The sequence below is a fragment of the Limanda limanda genome, chromosome 18, assembly GCF_963576545.1.
Source record: "Limanda limanda chromosome 18, fLimLim1.1, whole genome shotgun sequence".
NCBI lineage: Eukaryota > Metazoa > Chordata > Actinopteri > Pleuronectiformes > Pleuronectidae > Limanda > Limanda limanda.
The window spans coordinates 18,346,779-18,364,712 of record NC_083653.1 but is presented as its reverse complement, the minus strand read 5'-3'; the positions used below and the strand labels follow the sequence as shown (position 1 = coordinate 18,364,712).

General features: G+C 41.4%; 1 protein-coding gene across 1 annotated transcript; it reads left to right on the top strand.

Annotated features, from left to right (window-relative positions):
* Nucleotides 1-3,110: 3,110 nt before the first annotated feature.
* On the top strand, nt 3,111-14,823 carry ankef1a (ankyrin repeat and EF-hand domain containing 1a). The gene is made up of 11 exons (XM_061091014.1): nt 3,111-3,300; nt 4,148-4,309; nt 6,806-7,005; nt 7,192-7,341; nt 8,503-8,626; nt 8,935-9,757; nt 10,742-10,968; nt 11,195-11,322; nt 12,648-12,650; nt 14,196-14,345; nt 14,668-14,823. Exons 1-11 carry the CDS (start codon nt 3,111-3,113, stop codon nt 14,821-14,823), a joined length of 2,313 nt encoding a protein of 770 aa, XP_060946997.1.
* Nucleotides 14,824-17,934: the final 3,111 nt, after the last annotated feature.

Here is a 17,934-nt window from a genome sequence, read left to right as displayed (position 1 = left end):
GGTCACAGGTGAATTCAAGGCCCTGCTTCCCCGCCGCCTCCTGGAAAGAAGATGGGGCAGCAGCAACTGTTTTTGCAGGTTTTTTTAATGTTTTGATTTGAGGACAGGATATTGAGCCATAATAAACAACACATTCATTGGCTGCCCTGTAACAATAAAACAGTACTGTTATCCACTCCATGGATCTTTAGCGTTTGGTAAATGTGCGAAGCTGACTTATTCGTAAACAAGCGTCCCCCACATAATGGGCGACTGATTTCATTGAGACAAGCAGTTTCTTTATGGAAGCTGATAAAGGTCCAAATAAAGACTGAAGAAAAAAAACAGCTCAGAATGATCAGATAATGACGTGGAAAACACTAGTGGTTGCTCTCTGACACCTGAATGCTGCTGAAATGTGATGTTCAATAGACAAAGTGTAGCAGGGTGTTAAGTGGCCCACTGCTTTGTTATTATTAAGTTTAATCTCACTTTTATTATTATTCAGTTTAAATTTTCCTTTTTTTATTATTCAGTTCAACGTTTTTAAATTTTTTAGATTAATCTCATTTATATTATATTCAGTTTAAATTTACTTTTGTTGTTATTCAGTTGGATTTCACTTTCATTATTTTTCAGTTTAAAGTGAAAGTTTACCCAGAAATGAAAATTCACTAATTATCTACTCACCACTATGCCGATGGAGTGGTGGGTGAAGTGTTTGAGTCCACAAAAGGTGTTTTTAATCCTTAAAATCCACCTAGCCGACAGTAGCATTTCCGACGGTCCCTGAATGCACCTCGGCAGGAAGATACCAGTGGACCTTTGGGATTAAAACTTGGTGTAAATGACGCAATTTAGAGTCGAATTTGATCGTCACAGGTTCTGGACACTTGTATGACTCCACACGAGCAGTATGGAGGCATGTTGCGTTTTTATTCTCTTGTTTTTTCACGTCTGGAGATGGATCACTAATTTCTTCAATTGTATTGGATTCGGCTGCTTCACTGTTTACCCCTGAGACTCCAGAAGTGTTCCGTGGACTCGAACACTTCACCCACCTTCCATCAGTACAGTGGTGAGGAGATAATGCATTTTGTGCATTTTCATTTTGGGGGGAAATATACCTTTACTCTTACTTTTATTATTATTGAGTGTAAATGTACTTTTCTTGCCATTCAGTTTAATTTCACTCTCATTGTTTTTCAGTTTAAGTTTACTTTTATTTTTCAGTTTAATCTCACTTTTATTAATATTCAGTTTGAGTTTACTTTTGTTGTTTTTCAGTTAAATAACACTTTTATTATCGTAATTGTCGTATTAACGCGCTCATGACCGGGCACTTGAAAGCAGCACCAGACACCAAAGGTCCTTCCCGGGATTTTCAGGCATTCCGTTGCCATGGAGCTGAGTTCTGTTTCCCGAGAGACGGCACGCTCAAATCGCGGAGGCACTTCCGGTGGCAACAGAAACTGCCACTGATTTCTAAAGGCAGTTGCAGCCGCTGCCACCCTGTTTTGGGGAATATACCGCTGCTGTGACTTATTCCCCGAGATTCATACGTAGTTTATGATTGTTTATCAGCGTGTTACTGTTCTGAGCACCAAGAATAATTGATCTGTATTTCTCCACTTGTATTGTGAAACATGCTTGTTTATGTGGCCGATTTATTTGTCGTATTTGTACCGATTTTGCTTAAATGCTGTTTGTGCTTTGCCTGTGCTCTGTGTCACTGAACTGAAACTTGAAATCACACTGCTGCCAGGCTGCATTAGGGCACCTGCTACACACCTTTGTTTGAAGGCATCTGCTTCTGTTGCCACACTGTTTAATAAACTTTCATAAACCAGTCTATACCTCGTTGAATAGATCACAAACAGCTCCAGTTGCTTTCAGACAGTGTGATTGACAGGTAGTTGCCTTTAAACAGATTGGCAACAAGGGCAACTGCCTTTATACAGTGTGGCAACAAGGGCAGCTGTCTCCACCAGTGGAAACAAGGGCTGCTGCCTTTAAGCAGTGGGGCAACAGGCCAGCTGCCTTTACATATCAGTGGCAGTTTCTGTTGATACCGGTGGCTCTATGAGCTGCCGCTGCCACGATTTGACCTTGTGTGAAAGGTTGTGCTTTAAAATAAAGTGTCAGTCTCTGTGGAGGGAATAACTGTGACTGTCCACGGTGTCCAAACGTGCCAGGTATGTGGAAGACTTAAGTCAGGATTGATAAAGCTCTCCAGCGCGCTGAGGAACGTGTGCCAAACAAGGAAACTCAAGTTAGCTATCAAACATTATTCCTGCACAGGGTGTGCATGCAGGTGAATGCAGGAAAGAGAGCAGGTTTATGCAGTGGAGATAATGTAATGCTAACAAGAGGAAAAATTTAACTGAATGTGTCTTTATGTGAGTAAATGCAGCTATTTAAAATGGTAAAAATGTGTCAAAGGTTCAGTGTGTAAGATTTAGGTGAGAGGGATCTGTTGGCTGAAATTGAATATAAAGTATTCTTCCTGATGTTCTCACGAGTGTGTTTCATCTAAATTGTATGAATAGTGGTTTTCTTTACCCTGAACCTTTCAAATTAAAGCAGGTTATATTACACTGAGTGGTCTCTGTAATGACCCCACAAACTACTCATGTTATTATTTGACTAAGCGTCCGTGCTCTGTGATGATCTGACATTATTGAAGGATTTTAACTATACAATACTTTTTACAAAGTTTGAATTCACCTTAGTTTGCTTTTGACTAAAATGGCACTAACTAGACGGCATCCCTCCACCTAGGCCCAGCAGTCCCTCTTATGAAACTTTGTTTAAATTCATTAAATCTGCATTTGGAACTGCACCAAATTGCACACATTCATCAACATCAGTCCCCTAAACCCTTTTTTTCATTAAGTTCCATAATTGAATCTCTGCGAAATCAATTAAAATGTGGGGGAAAGCCCAATCTTGATTTTAATTTTAAAGAAAGTGAAATTAAAATGTATCTTGCTTACAAACAAACAAACTTAGTTGAAAACCTAACCTCCTTGGTTCCAGACTATGTTAACTGTATAAATACCTGTATATGTGTCAGGAAGTTACATCTCCTTCTCTGTCTTCTGTTCCACCAGCCTCTCCCTGTCTCTACAATGAGTAGCAGGGTGGCAGAGGGCCGCCTGCCGGTCCTCCAGATCTGCCGCCTGCTGCAGTGTGTCTACGAGGGCAACACGGTGCATATAGAGAAGATGGTGAAACTCGGGGTTGCAAACCTCATCAATCTCACTGAGCCGCAGGACGGCACGGGGGCGCTGCACGTGGCAGTTTCAGCCAACAGTCAGGGTGATTGGCCTCTTCCTTGCTCTGTCTGTTTACACAGTCTATTCATATCATAGTACGGTCATGTCGTGCTTCTGAAGCTCTATTCTGTGCTTGTTTCGGGTTGCCAGGCAGAAATGTAATCATTTTCAAATTTAGTCCCATTTTTTAGAGTTCAACACTGAAGCTTGAAAGAATCAATGCTGATATTTGTATTACATGAACACTTTGATTATCTATATTGGGTAATGGTGTTTCAAACTTTCAAACCCTTAGTCTACATGACTTTCTAAACAATGTCCAGAAAGATGTGTTGTAGCTCACAGATTTAAAGAAAATGTGAGTAATGTCCTTACATTTGTAGAATACTATACCATAATATTAGTTATTTCTATGTTGGTGGTGATAAGAGTGTAGTCCATGATATTGAAACGGGATATATAATTAAATTAAAGACAATGATAGCAATCCTGCCAATTGTTTTTGTCATTACCATCGACTGTAATATATAAAGATAGACGACGCCTCTCCACTTCCTCCCACTATCCAGAAATGAGGCCAAAATATGCTGCATACAAACAAAGCCATCTTGCACATTTGGAGTCTGAGCTTCAATATGCTCTTATTAGTTGGGTCCATGTACCATCAGCTAACACAGAGGAAGCAGAGTTTATGTTCTATACTGCAGCCAGCCACAAGGAAGCCAGCAAGACGCTTTAGCTTCACTTTTGTCATGTCATCCATCTTTATATACAGTCTGTGACTTTTAATTGAATGTAAATAATCAACCAGTTCATAAAGTGTATTGCAATCTAAACTTTGACATTTAAAAAAGTCCATTCTTTCTTATGATTGTCTCCTCTTCTCACAGACCTGATCAGTTTCCTCCTGTCTCAAGGAGCAGACCCCAACATCCAGGACAAGAAGGGCCGCACTCCAGGCATGTTGGCTGCTGAGTTGGGCAATCATGCCATAGTGGAGCTGTTAACACAAAGCAATGCTGACCTGAAACTCCAAGATGCTGAGGGCAGAGGTGAGCAGTGGGAGGCATTGTCATTGGTCATAAGCATGTGCTGATGGTGGGTTTGAGAAAGAAGAAGATGCTTAGGGAGAGCGCAGTACTAGTATCTCATTAAGGGCCTGGTCACATAGTCACAGATGCGAATGTGGTCGGTCAAAGTTCTCCAAAGTTGAAGTCCATGTGAAGCCAAGCTGCTATTTACCCCACCAAAGGAAGCAAAAGTTGTATTCTCACCCACGTTAGCACAGATTGGAGGTGAACAGGAGGCGAAGATTTGGCTGTGCCCTTAAGACTGAGATCCTGAAAGAGATGCTTTGACCCTCATAATTACTATTGCTCCAATTATCAGAGAGGATATTGAACTCTTCAAAATTAGTATAACTGTATATTAGTTGACATAAACAGAAAACAGCAGATTACGTTATGAACATGTAGACACATCCAGAAGAGTACAGTAGGTTTGTGTTGCTGAAATAATTACTTGAATTACAGTTGCAACCCAGCTTGTTGGGGGTGGAAGGGAAGCAACGTAAAACCAGATGTTTTCGGCGAAAACAAATTATTTATTTGCAAGGAGCTTGAAAAATGTTGGCAGGAAGCAGGAACAAGGTCAGGTCACACCTCCAGCAGCTGGAGCCAATCTCACTCAGCCGACCACACATCCTGCTTGGCATGTAGGCAAACAACATGACATGAGAGGTTAGACACACAGGAGAGGGGGGGCATCGCCTGCAGTGGTAACTGTTACAAACAAAGCAGAAGTTTGCATATAGAGCCTAAGTGATTAGGCAATTCATCTCTAGCTCATTAGTTGACATAAGGGGAGCAACCTATCTAAAGGGAAGACCATGAAATATAGCTGAAAGGTCAGAGTTAAGATTTATTTATTTTTGTTTCACGCTGTTTAGAGCATCAAGAGGAAACTTTCAGGCTAAAATATGTAAAGAAAATACAAGAATCTGCTCGTAACAACATCCTTAAATTTCATGCAGAAATGTTTTTATATGAAGATCATTTAAAGACTATTTGATTATGTGAATAATATCTTATTGGAATAATAGGCTTTACTATTTTAATATAAGAGCACTATCTTTCAGTTTGATAGCAGAACTGTTAACCAGCAGAATGTTAGCAGAATGTTTTTATCATATTCAAACGCTCTCACTCAAAACCGTGCGCTCCTCCTCAAATTCATGAGTTGGGGGAATTTTGACAAACTTGTTGAACAAAGAAAAATCCAAGCACAAAAGAAGAATTCAGAGAGCAGAGGAGAAATCCCAAAGCTGATGTTACACGTGTGCAGAGAAGCATGAGCTCGTGAACAGCAGCTGGAGTAAAGGGAATCTGAATTCTTATATAATACACTGGACTGCACTTGTAAAGTATATGGTTCATAAGTTAGACAGCATTAATAATGAACGGCCTTGGAACAGATTCGCTTCCACTAAGTTAGAGTTGCAGCTTCTCTTCCTGAATACATGGCCTTGTCTTACAGCTCATGAACATGCATGGTGCTCCTGTTTAATTATTGATGAGGAGGTGGTATCCCAGACAACTCCAATCAGTGAGCTCATCTCAACCTTTTTAAAATGTGATAATTACCCCAATTACAGTGTGTCCAGGGACTCGATTACTGAAAATATTGTGAAAGAGAAAGGGACAGGGGAGAAAAGATAGGTCTTTGCATGTGTTCTTACGTGCAGTGATTCATGCTTTTACATAATGCACTGCATGCTATGCTATTGTGTGTACCTGTGTGCATGTGTGTCAGGGCGTGTGAGTACACATAATTACAGATCAACCCCTCATGGTGATCCTCTCCTGTGTAACATGCTGAGTAACCTGATATCCTCCTGTTCTCTCAAAGGACTTGGGCCCAGTCTCAGCACTCAGAGCCTTTCCGCCTGTTAGCTGAGTGTCAGGAGTCACACTCTTGCGTGTGTTATCCTCGGTGTTTGCCTGAGCCATTGGGTGACACTTCTGACTCTAGTTTGATTTACACATTGGGTTTACAGTGAGTGGGGAAACTGAAAAAAGCAGCACTTGTCCCTCTCTCGGTGACACTGAGCAATGCCCTTAAAGCCCTGACAGATCAAAGCACGGGTTTCTATCCTTAATGGCCAATTACAGATTCCTCAGCATGAACCATACTGCAGCTGTAAGAAAAGATATGAAGAACTTTGGCTATAATTGTCCCGACTACAGCTGCCTTGTGATCCTAGTAACCAGTTTGTGCTCATCAGAGGCCTAGTCTGGCCAATCAGGCCTGAGGTTCTTCATATTTTTCCTATAGCTGCAGTATGGTTCCATACACAACTCCTGGTAATCATAATGATTTTAGAAAAATAAACCAGAATCATAAGGTAATGATTTGAATGTAGATTTGTTTGTGGCATTTTGCCTTCAAAGGAAACAAGGGAGGAGTCAGAGATATGACCAATAACAAAGCTCCTGATGTGTCAGCGTTGACTCTCTCTACCTCCTTTTTTCCGTTACCTCTCATTTTAGGTGTCCTGTTCTACTGTATGTACCCCACCAATCGCCACACTCGCTGCCTGCAGTTGGCGCTGAAGTGCCAGGCAGATGCCAACAATGTGTCAAAGCAGGGGTTACACGTCTTCCAGCTGATGTGCGAAAAGGCTCAGGAGAGCACCCCCATGTGTCTCGCCATGCTGGATGGGGGGGCAGACCCCAATGCATCGAACCAGGTAGTTTGATGGTGGAGATAACAGCAAGGAATTATGGGAACTTTACATGCATGTGGAAACAGATAGCTTATCCTTTACACAACATACTTTGATGTGTGCTTTGATCCTGTTTGTTGAGCTGAGGTCCTCTGACTCCTCTCCTCTTTTCCTCCCTTCCTCTCCTCTCCTTTATTCTCCTCTCCTCAGAAAACCGGTGTCACAGCATTGATGGGGGCAGCAAAGGCCGGCTCCCTGCCGCTTGTGAGAGACATTCTCAGGAAAGGGGGACTCCCAGACACCTTGGACCGGACCCGTCTCTCAGCAGTGCACTACGCTGCAATGGGGGGCTTTTTTGAGGTGCATTATCTCTTTAGATACCTATCCTCACTTAGATTTTTTAGTTCTAATTAATTAACTGGTATATTGTTCAGTGCATGTCTGAAAGCTGGATTCTTCCAGTAATGAATATCTGGTCAAGGTTGATAATCAAACAAACCAGTATTTTTGAACATATGACAGTAATTCATGTGTGTGTTTCCTCCAAGAAAGGCGACTTATTTGGTCATCAGAACTGGATGATGTAACATGTCATTGTTTTACTTCAGACACATCTTTGAATGGATAAAAATATTCAGTATTTAAACAGAGTTAGTTGTCATCTATGAGTAAAAACAAAAAAACAGTCAGCTGGGCGACAAATTTTCTAATCGGTCTTAAAGCCGTGCCAGTGAACACATGAATGAAAACAAACATGGCTGCATGAATAACTGGTAAACAGGACATTTTATTTATCCTGTGCATTCCACAGAACAATATACAATATTTATAAATGATTTGCAATAAACCGACCCAATGCAAGAATCACTCTCGGCAATATGACGCGCTTGTTTGGCTAACTCACCAGCTAATCATCAACATGTGTTTACCTGGCTTCTGACTATAAACTAGTCAACAACATCACTTACACATGATATACAAAACAAGCAAAAGTTACAAGACTTACTACGGTTAGGGTTAGGGTTAGGGTTAGGGCTACACCAGCTCAGCATCTGCCCTGCAATCCTTTAGCCTCTTTTAGCTCTCACTAACGGATGAAATATTCTGCGATATTCACTCTAATATTCACATTTTCTCCGACAATGTCCCCTTTGGTGTTAGTCTTCAGTGGCTCTGCCATGATGGCTACACTAAGAATGACAAGATAGTTGTTTCTAGCTTACTGCTAGGTTGGGCTGTGGCTGTTGATGTGTCACGTTCACCGTAAAGCAGGTCGTCATGTTCCAGCACAGTACACCAGTGTTAAATAGAGCAGGTCCAGGTCCCCATGGAGCACTGTGGTGCCATAATAGACATGCCATTTTCCCAATTATAAGTGTGTACCATCAAAATGATTTAGAAGCTGTTTTAAGGTAAAAATCTACCTTGTGTTGCTTTAGGTTTTTTGATTTTCAAAGTCCAGATTCAGTTACATTCAGTGTAGTAAGTGTTTTATCTGTGTCTCTGTTTTGTGCCTCCCAGGTGATTCAGGTGCTCTCTGCATTCTCAGCAAACATGTGCATGATTGACCTTGAAGACTGCACACCCCTACACTACGCTGCTGCCACAGGGAGCGATATCTGCTGCAAGTTCCTGGCACAGAGAGGTGCAGTGAGAGAGTCGAACAATTACAGGCATCCTGATGTCAATGCAGTGAATTTCAGCTTCTCTAGGTTTCTTAAATAAGTTCTTACTCCTAATCCTTGAAGGAGTGCCATCACTAAATCAACACAGGCCCAATACTGGTCTCTTTTTTGTTAGTATGTTGTAAACTTATAGCTTTGTTGTGATACAAGTAGAGTCAGGAAATTAAATTAAATTAGGCAGAATATGCAGCTGCAAGCACATTCCCAAATTAAATGAGGTAATTCAACCTTGTGTTTATATTTTCACCAAACTGTGCTCTGTGTTCAGGTTGTAACCCCAAGCTGAAGAACTACGACGGTCTCCTGCCGCGTCAGATTGCCAAAGACTCTGGTCACAAAGCAGCAGCCAAGGAGCTGAGGAAGGCTGAGAAGCTACAGGGGACAGCCAAGCCGTCCACCGGCATCAGCCCCATGACAGACCTCTGGGCCCTGACCCTCCATGACTGGTCTCACGAGATGGAGACGGAGTTACGTGAAGCCTTCGGGAGCGACTTAGATACAGTTCCCACAGATATGTTTTTTTCTGTGCTCGAGGAACTCAAAGCTCCAGCTGAACTAGACCATCTCCAGACAGTCATCTCAGCACATGACAAGGAAAAGGCAGGCTGTATCAACATTAATGACTTCTTCAAAGGTGTCAGGTACATCAAGAAAACTTTCCTCCTCTCTGCCTTTTTGCCTAAAAAGAAAAAGGAGAAGAAAGCAAAAGGGGGTAAGAAGAAGAAGGGTAAATTTGTCCTCACAATGCCCATTTGCACCCTCACACCCGAATTCATGCCTCGGCGAAAGGATGGAGGCCCACCTCACCTCATGATTGAGACGTACACCAACTCCTCAGACATCCGCCGATTCGACCGGGATCACCCACCAGAACATCCCATAGTGAACGACTCCGGATGGTACATCGAGAAGCCAGAGAAGGTCTTTGTGAATGTCAACGACTCTGTGAAAAGTGGAGATCTGGAGTCGTTGGACCTGGCTTTCAGTAAGGGGGTTTCTGTGGATGTTCGAGATCAGTTTTACAAAACCCCGCTGATGGTGGCTTGCTCCACCGGCAACTTTGAGATGGCTCAGTACCTTCTCAACCACGGGTGAGGAAACAAAATTGTGATTTCTTTCCTTTCTTGTTTATGAAACACAGATTCCACATTTTTTAAGATTATCAGAATTATGTAAAGCTGGTGAAAAACAATGTGGATTTGAATTTAAGATTTCAGTCCAAAGCTGGAGATGTTCAGATTCCAGTTTGCCAACACTTATTCTGACATTTGTGTATCGATACCAAGTATCCATCCAATACCAGTGCATTTAAAAAATAACCAACCCTGTCTAGAATTGTTGATTACTATCATGTTGTTTGGCCTGACTCAGGTCAAACACTTTGAAAAACAATTCCACAACAAAAAATCATAATATCATGAGAATACAGTCGTAATTTAATGAGGGACAGGTCATAATAATATGAGAATAAAGAAAACGGTAATAAGCAGCAAGGAGATCTATTTTCTCTCCTCCTGGATTCAAGATCTTGAATACCAATCTCGGGTTTTCTTGAGAAACAATGAAAACTCTTTGAATAGCACACAGATGTTACAAGCATTAGTCAACCACTAACAAACATTTCCTACTCCACAGAAGAGGTAATTTCCTCCAAGCTATCATATTACGACTTTATTGTTGTAGATTTACCACCGTCTCGTAATATTCAAACTTTACTGTCAAAATCTCTCTTTTTTTTTCCAAAGTTACCTGAATACTCACAGAAACATAGATGTTACGATTTTGGTGTAAAAGTCAACTGCAAATGTCTGGATTATTGCTACACCCAAGTAACTTTCCCAAAATTTAGATTACTTCCAGCCTTAGTTTCCAATAATTTCTGTGCACTATATAAAATACGTTTCGAGAAAGTGTGAACTCATTTAAAATGTGATATCTGGTGTGTTCAAGGACACCTGAATATGTAATATTTGAGATTTGACTAAAATCATTCCATGTGCAAGGTAAATGCTGATTTTACAAATTCTAACTTAAATATAAATCTTCAAATCCCACCCTGCTGTGTTTCCCTACAGGGCAAATGTAAACATGTGTGACCAGTTCTTCTGGACGCCCCTCCACCACGCGGCCCAGGCTGGCCAAGTGGAACTTGTGGAGCTTTTGGTGAAGGCAGGGGCCGCCATAGAGAGTAAAGCGCTCAGTGGGGGCACACCCCTCATGAGGGCCATCCAGAGCTCTCGACCCTCCTGTGTGGACTTCCTCATCAAGGCAGGTGCCAGTGTTATTGCGGAGAACAAGAAAGGTTAGTCTGAACATATCTCAAAGTTCATTTGAAAAATATTTATTTGGAAAACAACTTTGATGTATGTTTTTATGGGTATATGATAATATCGCTGAATATCTGTGCACTGTCCTTTAAAGCAAATTCAACAACAAATACAAAGGTACCGTCACAAGCTGCTCCTCTTTAATTGTTAACACTGTGATTTCTGCTGGTATTTGACTTTCTGCATTTTATGTCTCCGTAGAACAAAACTGCCTCGACATCGCAGTAGCTTTTGGAGACCCGACGATTATTGAATTGGTCAAAGAAAAAATGGAGTCTATGCCTAAGTTAAAGGAGGGAGCGAAGGGAAAAGGCAAACCTGCCAAAAAGGTACCCAAGTAACGGCATTAAAATCTTTTCACCAGCTGGCTACCAACATATTAAACATTTGTGACTTCATACTCTTCCTGTTTTCTTTCTTTGTGCACTGTATGTATTCAAAATTAAACAGTCAATGACCTTTTAAATATTGTTAGAGTTATACTTCAAACACTAAATAAATCATTTGTACTAAGTTCTTTGAAGAAACAAATTAATGCTGGTTTTGGTATCACATTTATCACCAAATTTATTAAAGAAATCTACATTTATGGGTTGAACATGGCTCATAACGCCACCCAGTGTTTCAAAACATCTTGAGCCTTGCTGGGCCAATGGTTAAGTGAAGTCAACTGATTGGAATGTCTCTACGCCATGATACTTATATTTATCTGAAAAGGTTAACAGTATAATCACAGGTGGGGAGCCTCTATCCACCAATGACAACTCATGAGCTGGAATCTGGAAAGCTGTTTATTTTTGTGCTGAAAATAAACCCCCTAAAGCTTTAAGATGTCCCCTATCCTTTCCTTTTACTCAGCTGTCTCTCACACACACACACACACACACACACACACACACACACACACACACACACACACACACACACACACACACACACACACACACAAGCACACTGTTTGAACCACTGGCTGAGGCCGCCTCCTGTGCCAATGGTTGGTTTGGCCATGGTTTTGACCATCAGGAACTTCGGAGGCGTGAAGCTTCTTCTTCCTAAGACAATTCTGTTGAAAAGAGTTCTACTGGAGTAGCTACTCATAGCTACACAACCTAGATAACTTAGCTTCGGCAAGCTAATCGGTATGTTGTTTGTGTGTGTGTGTGTGTGTTTATGTGTAGCCCTGTGCTCTAAAGGCATTTTTTTTATATTTCCAGGGAGAAGCACTTCAGTTAGAACCTTGTGGTTACGTTACACTGTAAACAAAACTTTAACCAACATTTGCCTGGAAGCCCAATCTCACCCTGTGAACTGTGGCCTCTTTTCATCACGAGAAACCCAAGCCTGTAAAGAGATCTGCTGACTGTAAGACATCGACTTGTAAGCAAATTAGACCAGATGTGTTATGTTACAACTAGACCACTCTGAAGCTCAAACTGCATTTCCACTAACCTTGCCACAATCAAACGAAACATAATGATTTTGTCATTAAGACCTTGAAAGTCACAGGTGGTGCTGTGGCACAGATTCATCAGGGATATTCATTGCTCAATATAGTTGCAAGCAGCTGTTTAACGGGACAAGAAAGATTCTATTCAGCAGAATGAAATTGCACACAGGTATAAAATGGAGCTGTCTACCCTCGAAGCATTTATAGAAAGTGCCCCTGTTTTCTGCAAATGTCGAACCAAATGACATTCCTCTGCAGAACTGGGGGAATTCCATCTCTAATACAAGAACGTGATAAGCCTATTCAATTTCCATCCACTGTGACTCATTAGTGAGTCAGTCAGTGTAAATAATACATGCACCTTCGAGTCAAAGCGCACGCTTTCTGATGAATGTTAGATTCACTCAGGGCATTGAACCTGTCGCACTAAAGGCAATATGCAGGTTTAAATCGCCTATTTAAACTAATTAAATAACTGGTATCGATACCATTCAATGAACATGTAAACAAAATAATGTAAAATAACAAAAACTTGAATTGAGACATTGAGACGAGGTTTATGTTTGTTTGGTAAAGTGTGATTATGATGGAGTGGTGATATTGACTCCAAAAGTTGAACCTTCATATCTTTGACTCAAAATTGATTAGGGCATCAGTCAGTTCAATGTTCTGCCACCTACAGTTTAATGACCTTCCCACTGGAAACAGATAATAGATCTACGAAAGCTGTTCCGTTGCAGTAGTGTAAGTATATTAGTACTGTATTTCAAACTAAATGATTGCAAAGCAGGACAAGGCTCAATCAAGGACACAGGGGTGTTGAGGCAAAGCAGTGGAAACCAGAGCTAGATAATATCATCCAGTTCCAGAAACACGAGAGCTTCACTTCTACTTCAACCTGATACCAGAGAGTCCCAGCTGGAGCATTATAAACACAGTAACATCTGTAAATATCCAACATCCACCAAAGAAAGGAGTAGCTATTGCCAACTATAGTCCTTCGTAGCTTCCATTTTTGGGTAATGTAGGAGCTTTATATTTTACATATTATGCAAGATGAGATGGTCACGACTGTGTCTATCGAAATTTCTTATTTAAGAGCGGGAAGAATATTTAACAGTACTATAAAGCATCTTTATGTCTTCTGTGTAACAGGTGCTCTTTCTATCCTCAACTTCAATTGGATTTATTGAAACATCGGCAATTAGAATATTTTACCCTTCAAACTGATACATTTTACACTTTTGGTGATGTGTGTGTGTGTGAAAAATCTCTTCCTACTTCCTCCTCCTCTCCTTACCTGGTCTGCTACTTCCTCCTGTGGCTTCAATAGGAAGCCAGCTCACCTGGCTCACTCCTTTCTGACCAAAGATCTCTGGCTGACTGCATTGTGGAGGCCTCGTCTTTTCAAGTTTGAACTGTGTACATGACCAATAAACCTTTCCAATGTAAAACCAAGTGAAATACTGGATTGGAAACCTTGAGTCCAGGCTCATCTGTCCTGACCGACACAACACTGAGGTGATTGATCCTGCAACTAAAACACAACACCCTGTATTAATCTTGATGTTCCAACTTGTTGCAGCTAAACTATTTCAGTCTTGTTGAGTTACATCTCTCTCTTTTTCTCTTTCTCTCTCTCTCTCTCTCTCTTTGACCTGAATCTGACAAGGACATTTACTTTAGTAGAAATTGCACAAAGCACTTGAATAAAATAATGCAAATCTTTTTAAAAACACTTTGTGTACCGTCCAGGTCTTCGCAGCAGTAGGTGCAGTGCATCCAGAGTTCTTGACTGCAGCAGCAGGGAAGACGTCCCACAAGGATTCAAACAGCATCATCCTGCAAAACGCCAGGATCACTGCAGGGAAAACCAATGTGGATATGCCCTTTGTGCCAAAAACGGTAGGCCTCACCACCATCAGTGTACGGTGGCATCTACCTACATAATAACTATTTAACGAAGTTGATGTTTTTTGCTGTGGAGGAGGGTCACAGTCATCAAATGTTTTGAAGCCTTAGTATTTACACTTATTACACAGCAAAGTATTTTGAACTAACTCATTTAAAATTTGTTATTAAAACGTTAGAAGAGCATTTGTATTTCCAGAACGCTTCTCCAGTTTTTCCCAGCAGTGCACATCAGTTCAAAGCTGTAACTAGCCCACTCAGTAACTACACAGAGTTCAACTATTTACAGTCTGTGCGACTTGTCTGTGTGTCTCAGGTTTGGGGGAAGCCGCCCACCACCAGCCAGCTGATGTCGAAGATAGAGAGACGGAAGAACCTCTTGTCCCTGGACTTGGACTTTGAGGACTTGATGATGCCTTTCAGCAACAACATCCATAGGCCGATGCTGGAGCGTGTGAAAACCACAGACTAGACAGGAAGTAGGTTAGAAAGAGAGACACTCAGACATTCTGGAATCACACTGTTATCGGAGCTATGGGCCACCTGCAACAGTTAGAGACATTTGATCTATTTTGGATTATTCATATTTTCATTTCAACTACTTTAATCAACATAGTTGGACGTCATATGTTAGAACCCCTCGTTTTTTTTCCTGTCGTTAAGTATCAGAAATTGAAATGAAATGTTATTCAGTAGATGTATAGTATCATTAGGCTCAACTGAATCTTAGATATAATCTGCTTTTATTAATGATCAAATGGCAAAGTCATCATCCCAATGATATAATGTGAATAATAAGTTCTTCTATAGACACACCATGTATATCCACAATGCTCAGTAGGGACTCACAGACTCATGAATGTCAAACACTGTAAAAACACAGCAGATATATTTTTGTCAAGACAGTGGAACACTGGAACCGAGTAGAAATATTGTACACATGAATAAAAAGTATGTGGTGACTGTACTTGCACTGCTTTCAATCAGAACCATTTTCCTCTCCCTGTAAGTTCAATATCCTGATTGGGCAACTGAAGTAAGACATTAATCACATTGCACTTCAACAAATGACCCAAGAAGTAAATAGGCTCGGTTAGTTGAGCCTTTCTTTCTTTGCACATTCTTCAGATTGATATTGTATTAATTCTCACAGTATACGCAGCCAGAGACTCTATGACACACTTTGCCTCCTTCATGTTGTGGTATTTGATTTCACTACTGCTCATCCTCCATGATACTACTGAGAATAAACAGTATCTGCCCATCAAACCGATTGCAGTTCTATGTAGTAGCCAGTGCGGGGCGCTGTTTGGCTAATTTAGCAACGCAGGGGTTTATGTTTTTATTAACCTGGGAGGACAGAAAACTTGAGCTGCTTTCAAACCTGCATTAGTGTTTCATTAATCTTTAACCCTCCCCTGTTATAGCTGACATGAGAAGCTACCAGTTTTTGGGTTTATTTCTCTTCTTTTTTTTAAAGTTGTTGATGTGCATATCAAGAATCATTTGAGTTTCTGTGTTAAAAGTTTCACTGGTGCACAAACTCCCATCATCACCACCATCACCAGTTAAAATTAGCGGCATTCTCAAGGTCCATGGTGACTCAGTTATATAATCAAATATATGGGCAAAAGGGGCTGGGGGGTGGTGAGGGGGTTGCTTCTTTGAGGTCCTTGATACAAGGCCTGGCTTATTTAAATATACATGCTCACAATGCCATTGATGACAAGGATGTGAGAGGAGGAAGAGGCAGAGGAATGGGAGCAATGACAGCGAGGAGGAGGAGAGAGGAATGAAAGCAGAGAGAGGTGGCAGAAACAGGGATGCACAGAATCAATGTGATGATATACAAGAGGAGAATCGGAAAGACAGGGAGTGAATAATCATCCTGAAAGCCCGGCGGAGCCATTCATAATGAGGCGTGGGACATGTGATAGGAGAGAAGAGCTGGAGGTTGGGGGTGTGAGGGGGGAGGAAGGAAGGGGTGGATGAGTGGAGGATGGGGAGGGGGCACGACGGAGGAATGAGAGAGAGGGGAACCGAGTGAGTGGGCGGGAGGAGAAGATGAGGGCTTTTCTAGCACAATCAGTGGGCGCCCAGGTTAGAGGGAGTACACAAGGCTGCTGGCTCCGATTGTGGGCCGTGACGCAGTGTGTCTGTCAGGGCGTGGGCTCGGGCTTATATGGTCATGCAGCATGTGTGTGTGTGTGTGTATGTGTGTGTGTGTATGTGTGTGTGTGTAAGTGTGTGTGTGTGTGGTGTTGGGTGTATTGGTGTTGAACAAGCATGAAAAGGTTATGGAGAGATGTAGATATGTGTCTGTCTTTACACATCAAAATCCTTATTTTATTCAGTATGAATTGTTAACGAATCAGGAACAAAGACAGATATTAGTTTCCCCTGTGTGGTAACAATTGTGTGTGTGTGTGTGTGTGTGTGTGTGTGTGTGTGTGTGTGTGTGTGTGTGTGTGTGTGTGTGTGTGTGTGTGTGTGTGTGTGTGTGTGTGTTATGCCTCTCTCTGCATGTGTGTGAAGTTGATGTTATTCTATCTCTCCTGTGAGACAACATCGCAGTTCTTGTTATATTTGTCTGCGTTATCGGGAGTGCAGGTGTATTGTCTTTTCCTCCTCTTCCTCTCCTCTGCTCCCCCTATCCTGCCCCCTCTCCTCCCCCCTCTCTGCTGAGTATCAGTCTGAGCTCAGATCAGTGTGTGTGTGTTGTTGCCAGCAGCACTGCAGTCTCCCAGCTCTGGACCTGCGCCGCTTACTCAGCACTCAGGACTCCAACCCTTGACTTCCCAAAACAAGCCACTGGGACACACAGCAGCACACACAAACACACACAAACACACACACAAGCACAAACAAACACACACAATCACAAACAAACACACGCAGATTATATTATCGCTTTTTTCCACATTATGGTGTGGTATTATTGCTGTCTGTTTTATTATTACTCGCATTAAATATGCATGCACAGTAACAGATGTGCTCACACATGCATATAATCCAATAATTGCGTACTTTATGCAAGCAAGTGTACACAGAGCGACAGAGTGGACATTTGCTGAGGTACACACAGATGCACTGTCGGTTTCTGCCTGCAGAGGCAGAGCTCATGCAGATTAGAGGTGCGAGGAATGATTAATTACATTGATTAGTCTGCCAATTCTTTTCTCACTGAATCATCTCTGTCTGTTCTGTAAAATGTCAAAGAACTAGGCAACAACAAAGACAGATGCCTTAGTGACCTTTACTTTCATGTCGGACAAAGAAAAGCAGCAAATCTTCTCATATAAAAAGGCTGCAACCAGAGAGACAAAAATTATTAGTAAAGGATTAGTCAATTAGTCTCTCAGTCTATATACTAATAGATAACATCTAATGTGGACAGACAATATATATAATAAATACAGTATAGTGGACATACTTTAAATTCCCAGGTACGTTTCCCATTTAACCATAGGTAGGTAAAGTGTACTTTTGTTAGTGGTCAGCTTTGCACTTATAGCGAGATTTCTTTAATTCCGGATATTAAATACAAGATGTGTCCACATTCTAAAAAATTAGCCGGAATCAT